This window comes from Lucilia sericata, unplaced genomic scaffold (genome assembly GCF_015586225.1).
Source record: "Lucilia sericata isolate MDLA Ls3-8-SP2 unplaced genomic scaffold, ASM1558622v1 Contig000026F_arrow, whole genome shotgun sequence".
NCBI lineage: Eukaryota > Metazoa > Arthropoda > Insecta > Diptera > Calliphoridae > Lucilia > Lucilia sericata.
In genome coordinates, this window is record NW_023994064.1 from 972,782 (window position 1) to 993,646 (window position 20,865).

At 31.4% G+C, this 20,865-nt stretch overlaps 1 protein-coding gene across 1 annotated transcript in view; it reads right to left on the reverse strand.

Annotated features, from left to right (window-relative positions):
• LOC119609989 (MOB kinase activator-like 3) overlaps positions 1-20,865 on the reverse strand; it is a 362,256-nt gene that overhangs the window by 171,128 nt on the left and 170,263 nt on the right. The window contains exon 4 of the mRNA XM_037965051.1: positions 4,710-4,813. Within this exon, the coding sequence (XP_037820979.1) occupies positions 4,710-4,813 (104 nt within the window). The remainder of the gene's footprint in view (positions 1-4,709; positions 4,814-20,865) is intronic.

Genomic DNA, 20,865 nt, shown 5'->3' on the forward strand with positions numbered 1-20,865 from the left:
TTCTATTTGTTTGCTTATCCTTATAATTGAAAGGTCCTATTATGCTTAAATTTTCAAAAATGTATAACTATTTTTTACCTAAATTTTTTCGACAGATCATTTCGTTCTGTTTCGTTTATGATCATATAGGTAAAAATATACAGGTAATGATAATTTCGATTCATTCACTAATAAGAAATATCAATGACTGAATTACAGGTTATAGTATATAGTCCTAAATGTTAATAGGTAGACAATTTGTAATTTTTTACTTTGAAATACCTGTATCGGAAATGACAAGAATTGGTATATAAGTAAACTTCTTAGATTTTAAGTACCATATTTAATAAATCTACAATGAAGATTACATTAAACGAAGAGTTGTGTTCCGTTTTATGGAGTGTATCTTCAAAAGGGCCAGAAAGAATTGAAGATATTTCAAATTATATAAAAACTACATATAGTAGACAAAACAGGCATATCAAAAATTGAAAACTTTTTGATGTAAAAAGTAAGTCTGTGGATGGAAATCAAAAGAAATTTCTATTAAAATTTTGTAGTTGGATGGAAACTACTACGGATATCTCAACTTTCAACACATCAACAGGAGCGCCTTGCAAGTCATACGAAGACTTATGTTCAAGGTCAAAAAAAAGAGGGTCACACAAAAACTTTTTTCAATCTCAAATGAGGAAATTGTTGATACTTTTAACGAAATGCTGAAAAAGGAAAACCAACCTATGGATGTCGTACATATTGCAACTATTCTTCCTAATGCATCACCAAAACGACTTAAGCGAATTGTGGAAAGTATACCAACTCCAACATCATAATCAAATTTTACTGAAGAGGAAGCAATAGCGCTTATGTTGGAACTGGGTCTCAGTCGAAATAAGTACCAAATATTAAGGAAAGCTCTGCATGAAAAAGGACACAATATATTAGCATCATAGAAGGCGATCTAGGAAAAAAAACAAACTATCCTACCATCACCTATTGCTTGTATTGATATATCATTTTTGCTCGAAAACACAGGATCAAGAATTTTTCCGACCAACTAAGGAAAATTCATAACTGTGATGTTGTCTTAATATGTAAGTGGGGATGTGACGGTTTATCAGCACTTCCAGAATACAAACAAGCTTGTGGAAGTCGGACATTAGCAGACTACAAAAGTGTATTTATGTCATCATTAGTGCCATTACGAATTCGTTCATATTCCCTTAATCCATCATCGTCAAGCATCGGAAATTCATTTGAAGATATATATATCAATACAACTCCGGGTTCAAAAAATTTTTGTAGACCCATTGGATTTGAACATATAAAGGAGTCAAAGAAAACAACAAAAGATTTAGTGGAATATTTAAAAGATGAAATAAGTGCACTGGAGCCCATTTGCATAAAAATAAAGGAATTCTCTATTAACGTATCATATCAGCTAAGTTAACAATGATTGATGGAAAGGTCAGCAATGCCATAACAGAAACTTCTTCCTTCTGGAGATGCTCAATATGTAATGAGAAAAAGTCGCAATTCTCAAATATAAACAAAAGCAGAAGTATTAATGAAGAAGACCTGTCTTTCGGAATTTCGATTTGGGGAATATACATCTGAAATTTCTAAATTACTTGTATCTCTGTATCCATGGAGGGAACTAACACCAACAGTACACAAAGTATTGTGTCATGGTCAAATAATAATTGAATCGAATATTCTTCCACTTGGAGAGTTAACAGAAGAAGCCCAGGAAGCGAGGAATCGAGATTTTAAGCATGTTCAACTATTCAGCTCAAGAAAATGCTCCAGGAAATCACAGAATGAAGATATTTTTAATAGTTTACTTCTATCTTCTGATCCTGTTCTTTCAACTATGCGAAAAAGATGGATTTGTTATGAAACTCTATCATCTCAAAACAAGGAAGATTTAAAGGACTTATATTACCTTCTGGATATGTATACCGATATTACAGATTATTTTATAGAAAATAAGTAGTGTTAGGAATTAACTATATAAGTAGGTTGTAAGAATTAATTGTATTATGTTTAAGATAAACATTTCAAATAAAAAAAGCTATTATGCTAACTGATGATATTGTATTAAATTGTGTTTTATATTTCGGTGGGCGGGAAAGGTGGTTTGTGTGGGGTGATTTAGGTGTTGTTGTGCGTGGCTCATAATAAAATTATAACTTTTTATTGTATATACAATGTTATAGTCTTTAATAAAATAATTAACTAAATAATTTTAAAAATTGTCCAAATATTTTATTCAACACCAAATGTATGTTCTGTCATACTTAATACTAAAATATGAAAAAGATGAAATTAAAGGACACAGGTTTAAATGAACATATTTTTGAATGTAATTGAGATATTGGCTTGAAATTTTTTGTAAAGGGTCGAGAATTTCCATATCTAACTACAAAATGATATTAAGGGATAAATATGGACTAAATTGTTGTAACTATCTGCGACCCTATTAAAATTTTGATATAAATCATAGTTTTAGAAATTAAACAAATATGTAATATATGACAAAATCTTTATTTATGAACAAAACTCAATGAAATTTTCAACGCTTGTTAAATTTGTCATTTAAAATAAGAAAATGCAAAAAAAAAATTGAAAAGGTCAAAGGGCATCCCGCAATTCCCAAAAATAGGAATGAAAATCCCAAAAATAGGATTTTTTACTTTTTTGCCCATAGGGTCCACATTTCTTTCAGGGCTGGGAAAATACTTTTGGAGTAAATAGAAAACATATTGAGGTTTCCAAAAGTGCTTTCAGTTTTCTGATCCCAGCTTTGGGAATTTAGAACATGTCGCCCAAAGTTGAAGTTTTGATAAAAAATAGGTCACATTCGGAAGGACGCAGTGGCAACATTTTCAAAAAATAGGACAAGTTTTTTATGCTTTGTTCTGCGGAAAGATACCTTTTAGAAAACTATAAAATTGTTATATGTTCTTAAAGAAAATTTTATTTTATTAATAAAAGAGTTAAGACACATTTTTGGCAAAAAAACGCCAAAAATCTAATATTTTTTGAATTTTTAAATTAAAAAACGTATATTTTTGGATCAGTAAATGATATTGATCTGAAATTTTTTGTATATTATTGTCTAACTAACAAGAAAAAATTGAGTCCATTTGGTCCAAAATTACGCCCGGTATTCAAAAAAAGGCGGACCAAGGTATGGTAAATTTTGTATCACTAAATTTTTAAATGCCTATAACTCGGATATTATAAGAGATAAGTAGTATGTCCAAGCATGTTTTTTCAAGATCTCGTCGAGCGCTTTCACAAAATATAAAAATCTTTGTATTTGGGTGAAAAAAAAAAAATGGCACGAGTTTAAAAATTTTACATGTCGTAGGTACCCTACTTTGAGCCGCCACAGCGCCGTCCCTGGGGCATCTGCAGGGTTCATCTTTTAAACTTAAACTCGAATACTTCTTGGCTACGCTCACGCCAAATTTTATCCCGATCGGATCAGCCGTTTAGAAATGCCAGATTTATTTCCAAAAAATTTCCATACTGCCCCACTGTGCGATGGTTTGTAAATTGTCTTTAAAAAATCGACAATAATTTATAAAACCGCTAGTTTTTTCCAAAATATGTTACAAATACGTTAATTTAAAATTTCCCGTTTTTCCGGAAAAGATTAAAAAAATTTCCCGGGAAATTCTTGGGATTTCCCGGACACCAATTTCAATTGATAGTCAACTGTTATGATAGTCCACTTTAATATTTGTAAAGCTTTCAAAGGGAGTCTACAATAATTACACAGGTCAACGAAATGAAGGTTTGTGAAAACCTTATCTCAGAACATGTCCGAATTAAAGCATCAGTGGATCACCTCGTCCAAAAATGCAAGAGAAGCAACTATAAAATCTTTAATGGGAGGATTTCCTAAAATAGTGGATGCATTTATAAATACCGTGTAATAAGCCAATATTAAAATGTTTAATGAATTTGTACAAGTTTTATTTTAACTTAATACAAATTTAAGTTTTTTCTAACACAGCAAAAAAAGAACTCCCAAAGAAGCGAAAAAGAAGTAGATTTTACGATATGGAAGTTCTGAAAAATACCTGTGAAGTGAGGCTTGACATAGGAGGGAAGTCCTTTTTATTTGATTCCAAATTCACTACTTCTGAAGTTATTCTCAAGAAGTAATTTTTATGTTCTTTTTTTGGAAGTAAAATTATAACATTATAGAATACAAATAATTCGACTTAAATAATATAGGGAAATAGACACATTTAATACAAAAACCCAAAAATAAAAATTTTTAACTAATAAAATGGAAGAACAAGAAAATATATCTTCGTCATTGAAAAAATATAATTATTTTCGCTTCTTCGGAAGTCATTAAACATCACTTCCACAGAAGGTAAAAAAATTCACTTAGTGCTACTTTTGAAGTGGTGATAAATGTTATTTTTTTGGAAGTACTTCTTTATATTTTTGCTGGGAGTCCTTACAAACATTACGACAGTTGCTTCAAAACATATCTAGAATTAAAAAAATAAATAAAATCCCTCCCAGGAAATTTCCGTGGAAAATATTTGCTTCGACAAAAAATATACTTTATGTAAATTAGAAGAAACCTTTTCTGTTTAGAGAACAATTTAAAAAAAGGATTTAAATTCCAATTATCGACTTTTTTGTCAAATTAAGGCTAGTTTTCTAAGTTAGTTAGTTACTTTTTTTAAATGTATAATTACCTGTTGATACGGGGAAAATAGACTCATTATTTATCTGGGATTCTATCCAATCCATTAGAAGCTCAATATATTTGGGAGCTGGTAGAGCGGTTGGTTTTTTATAACTGCAATTATTATAATAATGTTGGTTTTGATTAGTTGGTTAAATAAAAGTGATTTATTAATAATTTAAAAAGAAAATTTAAGACAAGGTGTCTATGAAAAATTTACAAGAGAGTGAAGAAATATTCATGATTGCTTTTCTACAATACCCCTTCTCAATCATGCAATCCTAAACAATTACAAAGTTTAAAAAATCTACAATTATCTAAAGTTTTTGTAAACATGTCAGCCAGTTGATTTGCAGTTCCAATAGGCTCCACTTTAATTACTCCTTTTTCAATATAGTCTCTGATAAAGTGATGCTTGATATCTATGTGTTTAGATCTCTTGCTCTCAACATTGGACGCCATACATATACATCCATTGTTATCTTCATAAATTGGTACAGCATAATTTTTAATTATTTTTAAATCCTGAAGTATACCGCGTAACCAAATGTCCTCTGATACAGCAGCACTTAATGCTACATATTCTGCTTCATTTGAAGATGTTGAAACCGTTTGTTGTTTTCTACTTGCCCAGGATACTGTGCAGCCATATACCTTAAACACATATGCACTAACAGATTTTCTGTCTACTTCATCACTGGCCCAGTCAGCATCTGCGTAGCCCACTAGAGGGTTTGAATCATTTGGACTATATATAAGTTTCTTCTTTACGGTACCTTTCAGATATCTTAAAATTCTTTTAAGTGCTTGCCAATGATCATCAGACAGATGTTGCAATTCTTTATAGGGTTTATCGAATTTATTTTGATTTTTGTTTAAATATAGTTTTAACCCTTTATCCATCGCCGTCTTCACTGAATTATAATCCATCATTGAGAATTTTTCCAAAACTTTATTGATACTTGCTTCTTGAAATATTATCACGTTTTCTCCATCGTTTTCAAATTTCATCCCCAAGAAATGCTTAAGTTTTCCACAATCAGACAATTGAAATCTTCTGCACAATTGATTTTTGAAACGTTCTATTAGATTTGAACTACTTCCGGCAATTAGCAAATCATCTACGTACATGATTATATACAAAACGTCGGAATTTTCGAGCTTTGTATATAAGCAGTAATCATGTTTTGATCTAGTGAATCCCATTGCAATAAGATGTTGATTTAATGTATCGTTCCAACATTTGGGAGCTTGCTTCAGTCCATATAAAGATTTTTGAAGACGACAAACCATGCCATTTTCTGTTACAACCCCTTCTGGCACTTCCATGTAGATTTCCTCTTTAAGCTTCCCATTTAAAAAAGCAGTATTCACATCAACTTGATATAGAGTTAGATTTTTCTTTACAGCTATAGCCAAGAGAACACGAACCATAGTCAGCTTAGCAACAGGAGCATATGTTTCATTATAATTAACTCCTTTCTTCTGAAGATACCCTTTGACAACAAGCCGGGCTTTATAGCGTTTCGGATTCCCATCTTGATCTGTTTTAATTTTAAAGACCCACTTTGATTTCAGTAAATTCGTGCTGCTAGGGCGTTTGACAATTTTCCACACTTCATTTGCTTCCATTGATTTCAATTATTCATTTATAGCTTTATACCATTCATTGGCATCACTACGACAAGAGATCTCAGAAAATTGTTCAGGGACAGACATGAAATAAACACCTTCTGTATAAATGGAATAACCGAAACTAAATCCAAGAAATTTGCTTGGTACTTTTCGCACTCTTTTACTTCTTCTAGGGGTTTCTTTTTCATTAGCATCTTCTTCTATCGAAATTACATCATTGTTATCATTATCGCCATAGTCCTCATCATTGTTAATACCTTCATCGGAAGTTATTAGTTCTTCAGGCCTACTTTCACTTTTACTCATTAGATCAACTGTACATTCCTCGTCATCAACAGGCACAATAGCATGTTGATTTGATGTAACAGGCATAACATCATCCTCATCCCCTTCTTGCATGTTACTTCTAATTACTAAATTAGGTTGCTCATCTTGTACTTCTGCATATGGAAAGTTGTTTTCATCAAAATTTTACATCTCTTAAAGTTATTATCTTCCTTGAATACATGTCCCATAACTTGTAACCATTTGGCACATATCCGATCATGACAAGCTTTTGACTCTTAGCGTCAAGTTTGTGACGTTTTTGTTTCGGCACCCAAGCATAAGCATTACATACAAAGATTTTAAGTGAACTGATGTTCGGCTTATACCCAAACCACAACTGAGCAGGTGTGACATAATATACATCCCAGACAAAGCTGCTTCATTCTACATATACTTAGGCATTTCTGATTGGAGTAACATTGTCCCCACCTTTTCCACTAGGGTTCTGTTGTATCGTTCGGCCACTCCATTTTGTTGAGGGGAATAGGCTATGGTTTCGGCCTTGATCAATAGTGAGTTTAGAAATTGACGTTCCAAATTTAGCAATTTGAAACAGTTGAACACATCAGACTTCTTCTTAATTGTGTATATTACTGAAAAGTGAGTAAAGTCATCAATGAATGACACAAAGTACCTTGAACCATCCCATGCTGCAGGTTCTATAGGTTCACAAACATCAGAATGAATTCTCTCAAGAGGGCGGGTAGCTTTTGTATGGGCTTTGATGAAAGGATCACGGCAATGTTTCCCTTCCACACAAATGTCACAGAAATCAAACATTTCTGGTTTGACATCAATTCCAGAAACCATATTCTTACTCACCAAATCTTGAAACGATGATTGACCAATGTTACCATAACGTTTGTGCCACAGTTGATTCTTCTCACTGGTTGTTAAGTAAGCTACACACTGCTGAATACTAAGTCTTACCTCATATAAGTTTCCTCGAAGGTAACCTGTAGCTATTATTTCATTTCCATTTGAAATTAATGCTTTGTCTTTGCAGAATCTTACTTCAATTCCAGCAGCAGTCATTTTCTTCACTGAGAGCAGATTATCTCTTAGCTCAGGAACGTATAAAACATTTTTCAATGTTATATCAACTCCTTTGTTGCTTTTTCCGTTGATTATACCAAATTTATTTGCATAAAGGTACTGATCATCTTTTGCAACTCTAATTTCGATTGGGTTTGGAAGCTTTTTGATCGAATCGAAGTACCATTTCTGGTTTACTAAATGGTCACCTGCCCCAGAATCAAGTTTGAATTTCAAAATAGAATTACTGTTATTTGACTCACTTGATCGAATTTTTAACACCTTTGGCGCTGCAAGCTTCACCCTGGCGGCATACATTGGCTTTATGTCCAATTTTATTACATTTGAAGCAACGACCTTGAATTTTTTTCTTGAAATTCTTCTTTCCTACAAATGCTGTTTTTGTTGAACAATCTTCTTCTTCAACACGATTTGTCATCTTGGCTTCTTCAAGAAGTAACCGTTCTTTAACCAGATTGTAATTTAATTTGGATTCTTCTATATTTTGCAATGCTGTGATTAGAGGATCGTATTTCTCTGGCAATGTCATAAATAGTTGCGTAAGGACATCACTTTCTTCGATGTTAGCACCAGCCATCTTCAGATTCCTTACCAAATTTTCAAATTTCACTAGATGTTCCATCATCATTGCCCCTCTTTCATTTGCAGTTTCATAATCTGTTTCCTTGCCAAGACTTGATTTACGATGGACTTCTTTGCGAATACATTCTGGAGACTTTCCCACATTTCTTTGACAGTTTGCTTTTCACGAATGTATCCCAAACAATCATTACTTACGAATGATACCAGCTTGTCTCTTGCTTTTCTATCATTATTCTTAAATTCCAACAAGGCAGCTGCGTCTGTTGGTGGTAGGCCCGTTTAAACTTCCAACAAATTCAAATTTTTGAAATGAATTTTTACGCGAAATTACCACTCATCGTAACCGCGACCGTTAAATTACGGTATACCAACACTTTCTTTTTGATCGCCCATAACTATTATAAATAATGTTGGTTTTGATTAGTTGGTTAAATAAAAGTGATTTATTAATAATTTAAAAAGAAAATTTAAGACAAGTTTGTCTATGAAAAATTTACAAGAGAGTAAAGAAATATTCATTTAATATTTCAAATACTAAAACATAAGTCTATGATTGCTTTTCTACAATAGTAATGAAATACAAAGTGACGATTTAATTAATTTTATAATTTTTATAGTTGAGCTGATTTTTGTGCCTGAAAGTAGTATGGCAATTCCACGAAAGGATAAAAAAACGCTTATAACTTTTGCATATTTGAAAACAATTTAAGAAAATGTGTTGTATGATCTTTTGGTACATCAAAGACAAAGGCTATTAATTTGTTTTTCTTTTCGGTCCATTATTAAAGTGGAAGTACACAACACGCGTTGAGGCGGCAATACGTTTTACGCTTTTATTATTTTAATGTTTTTTAAGACTATTACTATTTTAAAAATCAAAATTTTACGTTTTTGTTTTTATACCCTCCACCACCACCAGTGGTGATAGAGGGTATATATAAGTTTGTCATTCCGTTTGTAACACAAAGAAATATTCATCTGAGACCCAACAAAGTATATATATTCTTGGTCCTTATGAAATTCTGAGTCGATTTAGATATGTCCGTCTGTCCGTCTGTCTGTCTGTATAAAACACGCTCACGGTAAAAGGAAGCAATGGAACTTAATGAAATTCACCCAAAATATTTATTGTTATCCTAAGCAGTTTGGTATTGAAAATCAGTGAGATTGGTAGAATAGGTTCTGAGATATGAGTAAAAATTTGGGACAACCTCGAAAAAAATTGTGTTTTTTCACATATTTAATTGTACTTTTTACAAAAACTATTGCAGATAAATTGATGAATTTTGTCAGAAATACAACACTTGGTGCCAGGATCAACTATGTTAAAAATCGGTAAAATCGGTTCACAATTTCATATACCTCCCATACAAATGTACATATTCCAGGAAATTAATTTATTGTTAATAACTTCCGTTATAATGCCGATATCTTCACAAAATTTCACGAGTGAAAGTTTTATGCCAATAGAATTCATATAAAGAATTAATTTTCTGAATAGGTCCATAATTGGTCATAGCTCCCATATAAGGTCCCCCTCCGAAAATCACTTAAACGCACATAACTCATTACCAAATAACGATACACATGTCTAATTTGGCAGAAATATTGCTTTTGTATACAGAAATGTTAATGTAAAATTTGTATACGATCGGTTCGTAATTGGCCATAGCTCCCATACAAGGTCCCCTTCCGAAAATCACTTAAACGCATATTTCTCATTACCAAATAAAGATATTCATACAAAATTTGGCACAAATATTGCTTTTGTATACATAAATGATACTGTAAAATTTGTTTACGATCGGTCCATAATTGGTCGTAGTTCCCATACAATTTCCCCTTTCGAGAATCACTTAAACGCATATTACTAATTACTAAATAATGATATTCATAAAATGTTTGGCACAAATATTGTTGAATTTTGTCAGACATATAGTTTTTGTGAAATCGGTCCACAATTTCTAGTACCACCCATAGGGACTCAAAAATGTATTATTTTTCGCAAAAAATTAAATAAAAAGTGTATATGACGAACAGGGTTTGAACTTAAGATTTCTCAGTTGCCAGTTCTACGTCATACCCACTACACTATTATCTAGCTTCGTAATTGTTTGCAATTAATGATGTTCACATAGAAATTGTCTTTCCTGTTTGTGTAAAAAATTGTTGCTAAACCACGATCAAATAAAATGTACACATTGAGAAAGTGTAACTGTTTAATTTTTTATGCTATTCAGCAACATCAGTGTTAATAAAAGTTATTCAGCAGCAATGTTTTGTATAAACAGGAAATAACACGGCATTTTTATATGAAAAATATTAGTTAACGAAAGACAAAATAATGATGTGGTGCAATGGATGAAATAGAGAATTAACAAACCGAGCATCGCCGGTTCGATTCCTGGTCGATTTAAATTTTTTTGTCATAAATAATAAACATTTTTAAAAAATCCAATTAAATGTGTAACTTTTTCTAAAAACATTTGATTTCTGATTAGATTTAGCCACGTATGACCGTCTGTCGATTCATAATTCTTTTTACGATCAAATTAATAATCTTTGGCCAAAATTTTGATTATATTCTTATGTAGCTTGGCATTGAATATTGAAAAATTCGGCTCAACAATAGAAATTTAAAAATAACATTTTTTGACAACATTGAAACAAAATCTTGTTTTTTTTTAATTTTTTTTCATAGGATCAACAATATTGAAAATCTATCGTTTTAAAATTAATCATATTGCCATACATTTTTCCCACACATTGAAATTATTTTAAATACATAACATACGTTAACATTTGTTACATTTAGTACGCTCTTTAACAGTCTGTTAAGTGATAGTTTTGTTATACCCACCATCAAAAAAGATGGGCGGTATATTGTTTTTGTCATTCCGTTTGTAACATATTGAAATATTCGTCTAATACCCATAAAAGTATATATATTCTGGGTCCTTATTAGATTCTAAAATGATCTAGCCATGTCCGTCCGTCTGTCTGTCTGTTGAAAACACGATAGAGTCCAAATGGAAGTAGCTAGCGAGCTGAAAATTTGCATAGATACTTCTAGTTGATGCAGTTTGTTTGGTATTGAAAATGGGCAATATCGGTCCACGATTTCGCCTAGCCCCCATATAAGGCCTCCTCCAGGTAATGACTTTATCGCTCATAACTTGCTAAGAGAAGCATCAATAGCGGTGAAATTCGGCACAAATATGTTTTATGGAAACATAAATCTCTTCGTAGAATTTTATAAGGATCGGTCCATAATTGACCCTACCCTCCATATAAAGTCCCCTTCAGAAAATGACTTTATCGCCCATAACTGGCTAAGAGAAGCATAAATTGCGGTGAAATTCAGCACAAACATGTTCTATGGGAACATAAATCTCTTTGTAAAATTTTATAAGGATAGGCCTATAATTGACCCTACCCCCCATATAAAGTCCCTTCAGAAAACTACTTTATCGCTCATAACTGGCTAAGAGAAGCATCAATAGCGGTGAAATTCGGCACAAACATGTTTTATGGGAACATTAATCTCTTTGTAAATTTTTATAAGGATAGGCCTATTATTGACCCTACCCCCCATATAAAGTCCCCTTCAGAAAATGACTTTATCGCTCATAACTGGCTAAGAGAAGCATAAATAGCGGTGAAATCCGGCACAAACATGTTTTATGGGAACATTAATCTCTTTGTAAAATTTTATAAGGATAAGCCTATAATTGACTCTACCCCCCATATAAAGTCCCCTTCACAAAATGACTTTATCGCTCATAACTGGCTAAGAGATGCATCAATAGCGGTGAAATTCGACACAATCATGTTTAATGAGAACTTCAATTTCTTTGTAAAATTTTATAAGAATAGGTCCATAATTGACCCTACCGCCCATATGAAGTCCTCGTCAGAAATTGCCCATAACTGGCTAAGAGAAGCATCAATAGCGGTGCAATTCGGCAGAAACTTGTTTTATAAGAACCTAAGTCACTTCATAAAATGTTATAAGGACCGGTTCATAATTGACCCTACCCCCCATATAAGACCCCCCTTTAATGCTCTTATCTGACGTTAAGAAACACATACATATATATAGCAATAAAATTCGACATAAAAAAGTTTTATAGGAACTAAAATCATTTTCTTAAATTTTATGAGGATGGGTCCATAAGTTTATTACTGACGCGAAAATGTGAGTACAGCAGTAAAATTCTACATAAACAAGTTTTGTGCGAGCCAAAAATTCTTTATCAAATTATATATATAAGGATCGGTCCTTAATTAACCCTATCCCCCTTGTAAGGTCCCCTTCAGAAAATTACTTTAAAGATCATTACTAGCTTAAAACTGCAAGTGCAGCGATGAAATGCTTAAGCCCTTAATAATGGCCCTCTTCCAAATATTTCCCTGATGTTTATGTTAATATAGACATATGATTCAACATAGATCGATAATATCAAAGTTTATTTATAAGGATGATTTGATGGTGGGTATATAAGATTCGGCATGGCCGAATGTAAAATGTTAAGGTAAATTTGAATCAATCCATAAAATTTGATAAATTACGCAACCAGTTTAAGGTGGAGGGTATTTAAGATTCGGCAAAGCTGAATATAGCACTCTTACTTGTTTTATTATTATTTGTCCTCTTTTCTTGGTGAAAGTTTTTAATTTTAGTTTATTACATTGTAAGTAAAATTTCCATTTTCAAAAAGACACAGAAAAACGCCGAAACACGTGAACTTAATTTTCGGTCGTAGAATATAGTGGCATACTCCGTTTTGAAAAGTTGGGTCAAAATCGGAAGATATTTCATTTTAAAGTTTAAACTGTTTCTGAGGTGATTTTTAATTATTTAAATTTAAAAAAAATTTTTCACGCATAGAAATGTAAATAAATTCATGAAACTAGAGTCCATTTGAATTAATTGTGCATATATATTTAGTTTTTCATAATTAGTTCGTATGTCCTTTTAAAAGGATTTTAAATTTTAAGGGATATACAATTTGATATAAAGAATTTAAATATTTATTTTTGTATGTTAATATTGAAATCAAATAAAAGCTGGGAATCTATACAAATCATCTTTTTACTTGGCTCACCTGCACAAATATTACAAAAGGACGTAAAAACCAAATATTTGAACATTGGCTTTTTGAATCAAAATTTACATACCTTCGCAAAATTTTATAACTATTTTGTCAAAAACTGTTAACTTTATTAAAAAATATCAAAACGGGGTAATACAAAAGAAATACTTGGCGGAACACACGTTTCAAAACGTACCAATACAAAGTTTAAGCACAATTTCACTGCGGTGTTTAAATCTTGAACACATGTAAAGTTTCAAAACATTGCAACGATGCTTTGTTTATTTTCACGTTCTAAAATATAGAAGATGCAAAGTATTATTTTAGTAAGTCAGCTGTTTGTGTAGTTTTAGCAAATAATTTCAACAAGCATCAACTTTAAAACTGATGCGCAGATTGCCATTTCACTGCGTTTATAATACTTGTCGATGACGTTTTGAAACAGTATGCATTGTCAATGTTTTGTGCTGCGGCGTTATGAAACACTATACTTTGTTCGTACACTATACTTTGTTCGTATACGTTTTGAAACAGTATGCATTGTCAATGTTTTGTACTGCGGCGTTATGAAACACTATACTTTGTTTGTATACAAAGCAACTGACGTTTTGGAAGTCAGCCATACTCTGCTTTGATTCCGTCAAACGGAATAAACAAATACAACTTTCGGTTGGAATTTGTTCATGAATAGTGTTTATAAACCGGTTAACCCAAAAACCGGTTAACCCAAAAACCGGTTTTTATTGCATATTTCGGTTTTTCGCAAACCGGTTTTTTTAAAACATTGGTTTTCGGTTAACCGGGTTATCCGATTTTCAAGTCTCGGTTAACCGGTTTCAAAAAATCTAATTTTTAGTACACAATTGCATGTTTTTTTCGCAAAGCTCTAAAAGAATTCATTCCCTAATTCTTTTTTTGAAATTGAGTTATTTTAAAGAATTAACAAAACTCATTCCCTTTGATTTAATTCCTAGAATTAATTCTTAAAGCTTTCGATGTAGTTAAATTAATTCTCTAATGAATTAATTCCTATAGAATGTTAAATTCCCTCTGAATGAATTAATTTTGTTTGCATTCAATCTGTTACAAATTGAATTAAAATAAATTTCAACAATTCCTATTGATTCTTAAATTCCCTCTGAATGATATAAATTTTGTTTGAATTCAATCTATTACAAATTGAATTTAAAAAATTTTCAACCATTCAATTTGAAATAGATTGAATGAAAGTTTTGTTTTATAATTCAAAATTAAATTCAGAATTTAAATTCAAAGAATGATTTGAAAGAATGGTACATTCAAAAATTTAAACCCGAATTAAAACAAGTAAGAAATTATAGTCGGGCGAGGCCGACCATATAATACGCTACACCAGTTACAAAATTAAAATGTGATTTAGTTTTCATAATAAAGCAATAAAGTTGAATTGTACCTTGCCTTGAATTATAATTAAGCCATTTATTTTTGAATAAAATTGTGGACATTTAAGTCAAACTAGAGTTCGCCCAGCGGTCGAAATTCGACCAGAACCAATGCTGGAAAAATTACATAAATATGCTAAAATAAAACCCTTTTTTTGTAGTTCAAATCCGTGGTAAAAAATTAACTTTATTGATATTATCAAAGTGTATAATTTGCTTTGATTAATGTTTTCTTTTAGAAAATGTGATGGGTTTTAGTAAAAGTCCCATCAGAAGTTTAAAACCTCAATTGTCAAAATTAGTTATACAACTTGTTTTACAAAAGTATTTCAACTATTTTAAAAATAAAATATAACGAACATTTCTTCTATTAACTTATTATCCCCTACATATTTACGCTACGTTCATAATGCTGGAGTACTCTACTGTACACACCAGTAAATAAATGTTAGCTGTTCAAAATACAGATACAGAGTGGAAATGTTCTAAATAATTTGTCAAAACAATAAAAATATATAAAATAAATAATGTCTTATCAAATTATAAATAAATTTTAATTGGATGTCATTAGTAGTCCATCCATCAGGTATATGCTGTATAAATTCTCCCTTATAACACTCGACAAAGACTTCAGCAGACCTACATTTATTAAATTTTAATGTCTTCTATTAGTAGATATTCTATGAGGCCTTCTAATGGGTATTCTATTAGCCTTCATATAGAAGCGCATGACGATATGCATTGGCTACGAATTACACACTGATTTTGTATATGCATAATAAGACCTTAACGCCTTAATTTTTCATATATTTTTTAAGTACTGTTTGAAAGAAAACATTAATAAACTATAAATTTCAGTCTTTTCTTAATACATGCAAGTTTAACAGCAAGTAAATGAATAATAAACGATAAATAGCTAAGTACGGTTAAACATTCTTCATCCCAAAAGACATTATTTATATTTAACAGTTTCAACTTTTACCTATTTTTATATAACATATAACCATCACCTCTTCAACTTACAGTTTTCACTTTACACTACTATTTCCTAATTGATTAGAATAACCCAAAAAAGAAGAATATCATCAAATCCTCGCTGTGCTAAACCTGCATATAAGCGATATACCTATCCATTTATTGCGGTGTATTATGTACCGGCATGACCAACTAAACTTTACTTATATTTTTTTACAGGCTTTTTTTATTACTTACTGACACTGAATCAATTCGTTAATCCATCATTTAAATTTTCCAACTCAATCAAAACTAATAATTATGTACCGCAGTTCAGTATTTTTTTTAACTACATAATTTTCTCGTTAAATAGTAAAAATTCTTAAGTTAACAATAATTATCTTTATGTGGTATTCTGAATTTTATTTCACCGATTTTTTCGTTAAACATAATTGATAAGTATCGGCAGTGTAACAACCAATAAAAAGTTCACGTTAATAATTTTGTATTTTAAAAATATTTTAATACATATCTTTTGACATTCTTATATTTTTCCGATCTTTGGCTTTAAAATATTATACGGTCGTTAAAAAGTTAGGGAATTGAAAATTCGTTTATGTAACAGATATTTGCTATTACTTACGATATCAATACTTAAAATTAAAAAAAAATACTGAATTTCCGTACTGATGTCCTACCAATATTTTTCCAGGTCAAATACCAATATCAGTACATTGTTTGACATACATATCTTGAGGTGTCCCCAAGCATTATTTACACATCTTTTTATATTCCCAGTTCGTTGTTTCCTCGGGAATGTCCTTCAATTTAATTATTCTGAAAAGTTTAAATAACGAAAAACCTCCAATCGAAAACTCTGAATATAAAACTGAAGTCCTAATTCTTAAAAAAATATTCCTTTCGATTTGGTAACAATCTTAACGATATTATAACAAAATAGATCATTATCTCATTCACAATTTATCACTTTACACAAAAATATATAATAATAATAAAATCCTATTTTCGCTTTGCCTAAGCCTGTTTACATACATATTTGTTTACAAAAGTCTTATTAAAACAACAACAAAAACAAATATGCAAAATACAAAAGGAAAACAGTAACAGAGAAGTTAAAGGTTTCTGCACTCTCCTCTCTTTTTTCAATCAGAGTAAAAAGTAAACAACACGGTTGTTTACTTTTTTGTTTTGTTTCTTGCTTTGTTTGTTTTTAATTTCAAGAATACGTACGTGTGACTATTGTTTCTATGTATTAGTAACAACTTTAAACGCTTATAGCTCCTAAAATTCTGAACCGAATTCTGCACATCTGTGAACAAATACCTTTAAAATGATATATTTTTTGCCAAGATCAGATGTATATTGTAAGAGTAAAAGGGGTCACAAAAAATCGTCATGCCTATTAATTATATAGATTTTGAGGGGGGCTTTGTATAGGGGCTATGGTCAAATGAGACCCTATAACTTTAAAATTTTCAGGGTCATCAAGGCTAGTATAGAACTTGGTTTTACAGCTTTTTGTCGAAATACGAGTATATTAAACATAATTATGAACTTAAGAGCTTTATTCGGCGGGTTCAGTTGTATGGGTGCTAGGTGAAATAATGGACCAATGTTAACTATTTTCAATAGGCTTCGTCTCCGGTACCATAGAATATCATGTGCCAAAATTCATTGAATTATCTTCAAAATTACCTGTAGTTTGATTACAAGGTTTACAAGCCCTATTCGGAGTTTCAGTTGTATGGGGGCTATGTGAAATAATGGACCGATCTTAACCATTTTCAATAGGCTTCGACCCTGTGACAATAGAAGATCACGTACCAAATTTCATTGAATTATCTTCAAAATTGCGACCTGTAGTTTGATTACAAGGTTTACATGGACGGACGGACGGACATAGCTAAATCGGACCAGAAAATGATTCTAAGCCGATTGGTATACTTTAAGTATAGGACCAATATTATTGTGCGTTACAAACATCATTGTTATTTATTAAGACGAATAAATAACTTATAAAATAACTTTATTAAATGCAGGATGCACTTACTTCTTTACTGCGTGAGTATAATAAAAATCGAGAAGTTTTTCAACGTTCTCAAAACGGACTTTATTTATCGAAACATAAGGGTCCGAGAATTTATGCTGTTGGGGTTTTTCATAAACTTTAATGGCGCTTAGGTTGATTGACAGGAAGTCAGAATGACACCTGTCAATATTTCTAAGCGTCATTCACAGTAATTTGAACAACCACAGGCGTAGCGAGTGGAGGGAGGTCACAATTAAAGCGGGGGCTCAATGTCTATGTCGAGACAGTCGTCGTCTACTTCCGTTCCCGATTATTTATACTTGATAGTCCGGGACATAAAATTTTTTATTGATATAGATGCATTATATATTCAAAGGTCAATTTATCCCTCCTATGGCAACTTCCATATACCTAACGAATCAATAATATCTTCAGATCTGTATAAGTTGCTTTTGATATAATAATGTAAAATAATATTTCGCAAAATGACCTTTTTCAACTAAATATTATAATATTTTTAAGATTTCCAAACATTTCGGTTAACCGGTTTAACCGTTTTTTTATACTCGGTTAACCGACAAACCGGTTTTCTAGAAATGGTTTTTCTAAAAGTCGGTTTTTTATAAACACTATTCATGAACAATAACAGCTTTAGAACCTTTAAAAAACTGGTTCTCTGATATCATTATCGGTATTATGGAAAACCACAACAGAAATTCTCCTAGAAACTTTGTCTTGCGAGTTAACTTGACTTCTTCGGATGCTTGGTAACTGAAATACTCAAAGTAATATTTTGGCAGCCAATCATTTCTTTCGGCGGTAAAATATGTCTCGTTATCCATTCTTATTATGTACTCATGTTTATTCTAAATAGTTCCTAATGACTCTTTCTTTGAAATTATATTTCCTGCCCATTTGGTGGTAGAATTTCGCACAATAACCAACTCTTCAAATTTTAATTTAGACCGAACTTTGGAGACTTCCCAATAACATTTCCGACCTGATATCACAAAATTTTACATTTCATTTTCGATGGTTCAGTTAGTTTAGTGTCATTTTCGAATGTAATTAATAACTGATCAAGGCAATTTTCGGTTTTATGAAATAAGTAGATAGTGCATTTAAATTTACCGTATGTATTTTTTTATAAGTATCCTGTGTCTTTTTTTAACAACAAGTGAATATGTGAATCCAATATGGCGGATCAAACATAGATAAAAATGAAATGTTTGGACAATAAGTAGGCCGTTGGATCTACGTAATAAATAAATATCACGTACAAGGTTTTCGTTGATGTTATCTCGTAATATAAAATCCAAGACTTTATGTATGTTTTAAATGACACAGCTGAACGCTAAACATCAAAAACTAATGCAACTTTTGTGAGTTCATGGTGAACTTTTGAAAAAATGTGTATGGGGTATGCAAAAAGGTTAAAAAAATATTTTATAATCGCAATAGATTATACAACAAATTTTGGGTCTTCGAATCTTTCCCGAACAAGACAAACGGGAAATGAAAGTAGACAATTAATAGACCCAATTCCCCAAAGTTAAAGTTAGCTCGTATTGTTAATTTATATGTATTTTAAACTTAGTTTTTTTCAGGAAAATTTTATGTATTTATTTATTTACATATCATACTTATAAATTAATTATTAGTACAATAGTAATAAAAGCTATGAATACAAGGGCCTTAAGCTTACCGAGATCAGAGGAAATTATAATGGTTAGAATGGTTTAAAAAATGTATAATTAACTTAATATTGTCATTGTTCACTGGGATGTCAATTAATTGGAAAATATCATTAGCGTGAAGAATGGAGTTTTTGGATCTATTTATGTGACAGTCATAATATATGTGTCTAATACTAACTGGTTCGAATCCGCAAAAGTTGCATAATTGTGGTAGGTTATTATCTATCAAGTGTATATGGGTTATTGAAGTGTGTCCTAGTCATAATATTATAATCTTCACTTGATCCTTCCTTGGCAGTACTTTATGGTCAATATTCTTAAAGATTTGGTAGGCATTTATTTTCTTTGGGTTGTGGCTTTTATACCACTCAGTAGTATGATTCCAATTATATTTTCTTATATTTAAAAATGTCTCCTTAATAAGTTTTGCTATATTAACTGATGATAGATTTGGTGTAATTATAAGGGGGGCTTTTAAAGCATTTTTTGCACAGATATCGGCTGCATTATTACCTTTTGCAGGATAGTGTTTGAGTTTGTAGTGAATTTCATTTGATAGTTTAGAGAGACGTCAATCGGGAGTGGGTCGATTGTACAATTGGGTTTAATTGATGCGTGTATTACTGGTTGATTGAAGGGTATATTATAGTCTATACAGAAATTAAAGATACGGGTTAATGAACGCGGGATTTGGGAAATATTTTTTTGTCGGTATGCTTTAGTTAAAAGATTTGAGAGTGGATATCTGTCCTTGAAAAGAATTGATTAGAATAATTTAGCTGTATAATAGTCGCGATATTGTTCTATTGACATAATATCAGCTTCATAGATTAAGTTCCTGATAGGCGAGGTCCTAAATGCGCCTAGTGATAAACGTAAACCAAAAAAATGCTTTTAATTTTGTTTAATGTATTTTTAGGTGAATAGCCGTATAAGAAAAGTGCGTGCGAAATTTTGGAAATAATGACAGATTTAAATATTTGAATTAAAGACGAAGTATTGCAGCCAAATTTTTTGGAGGAGATGATATTAAAGGCTCAGTTAGTCTCTACGCTCCGTAACGTTTCCGTTCTGTAACGTTCCGTTGACTGTTTATTAGTGTCCGACCGAACGTTCGGGTACGGGTTCGGAGTTCGGTAAAAAGTGAGGTTCGGTCAATGTTCGGTGTTCGGCGAAATTTTGACCGAACACCGAACGCCGAACTTTTTATAAAATATTTTTTTTATCACATGTTTTAAAAATGCTGAAAATCTGTTTACAGAAGTTATCATACATCCTGGCTGTACAATAAATTTCGGATATACATAGGTACAAAACGCCTTTTTAACCGTTCGTTTTTTCGGCTGAT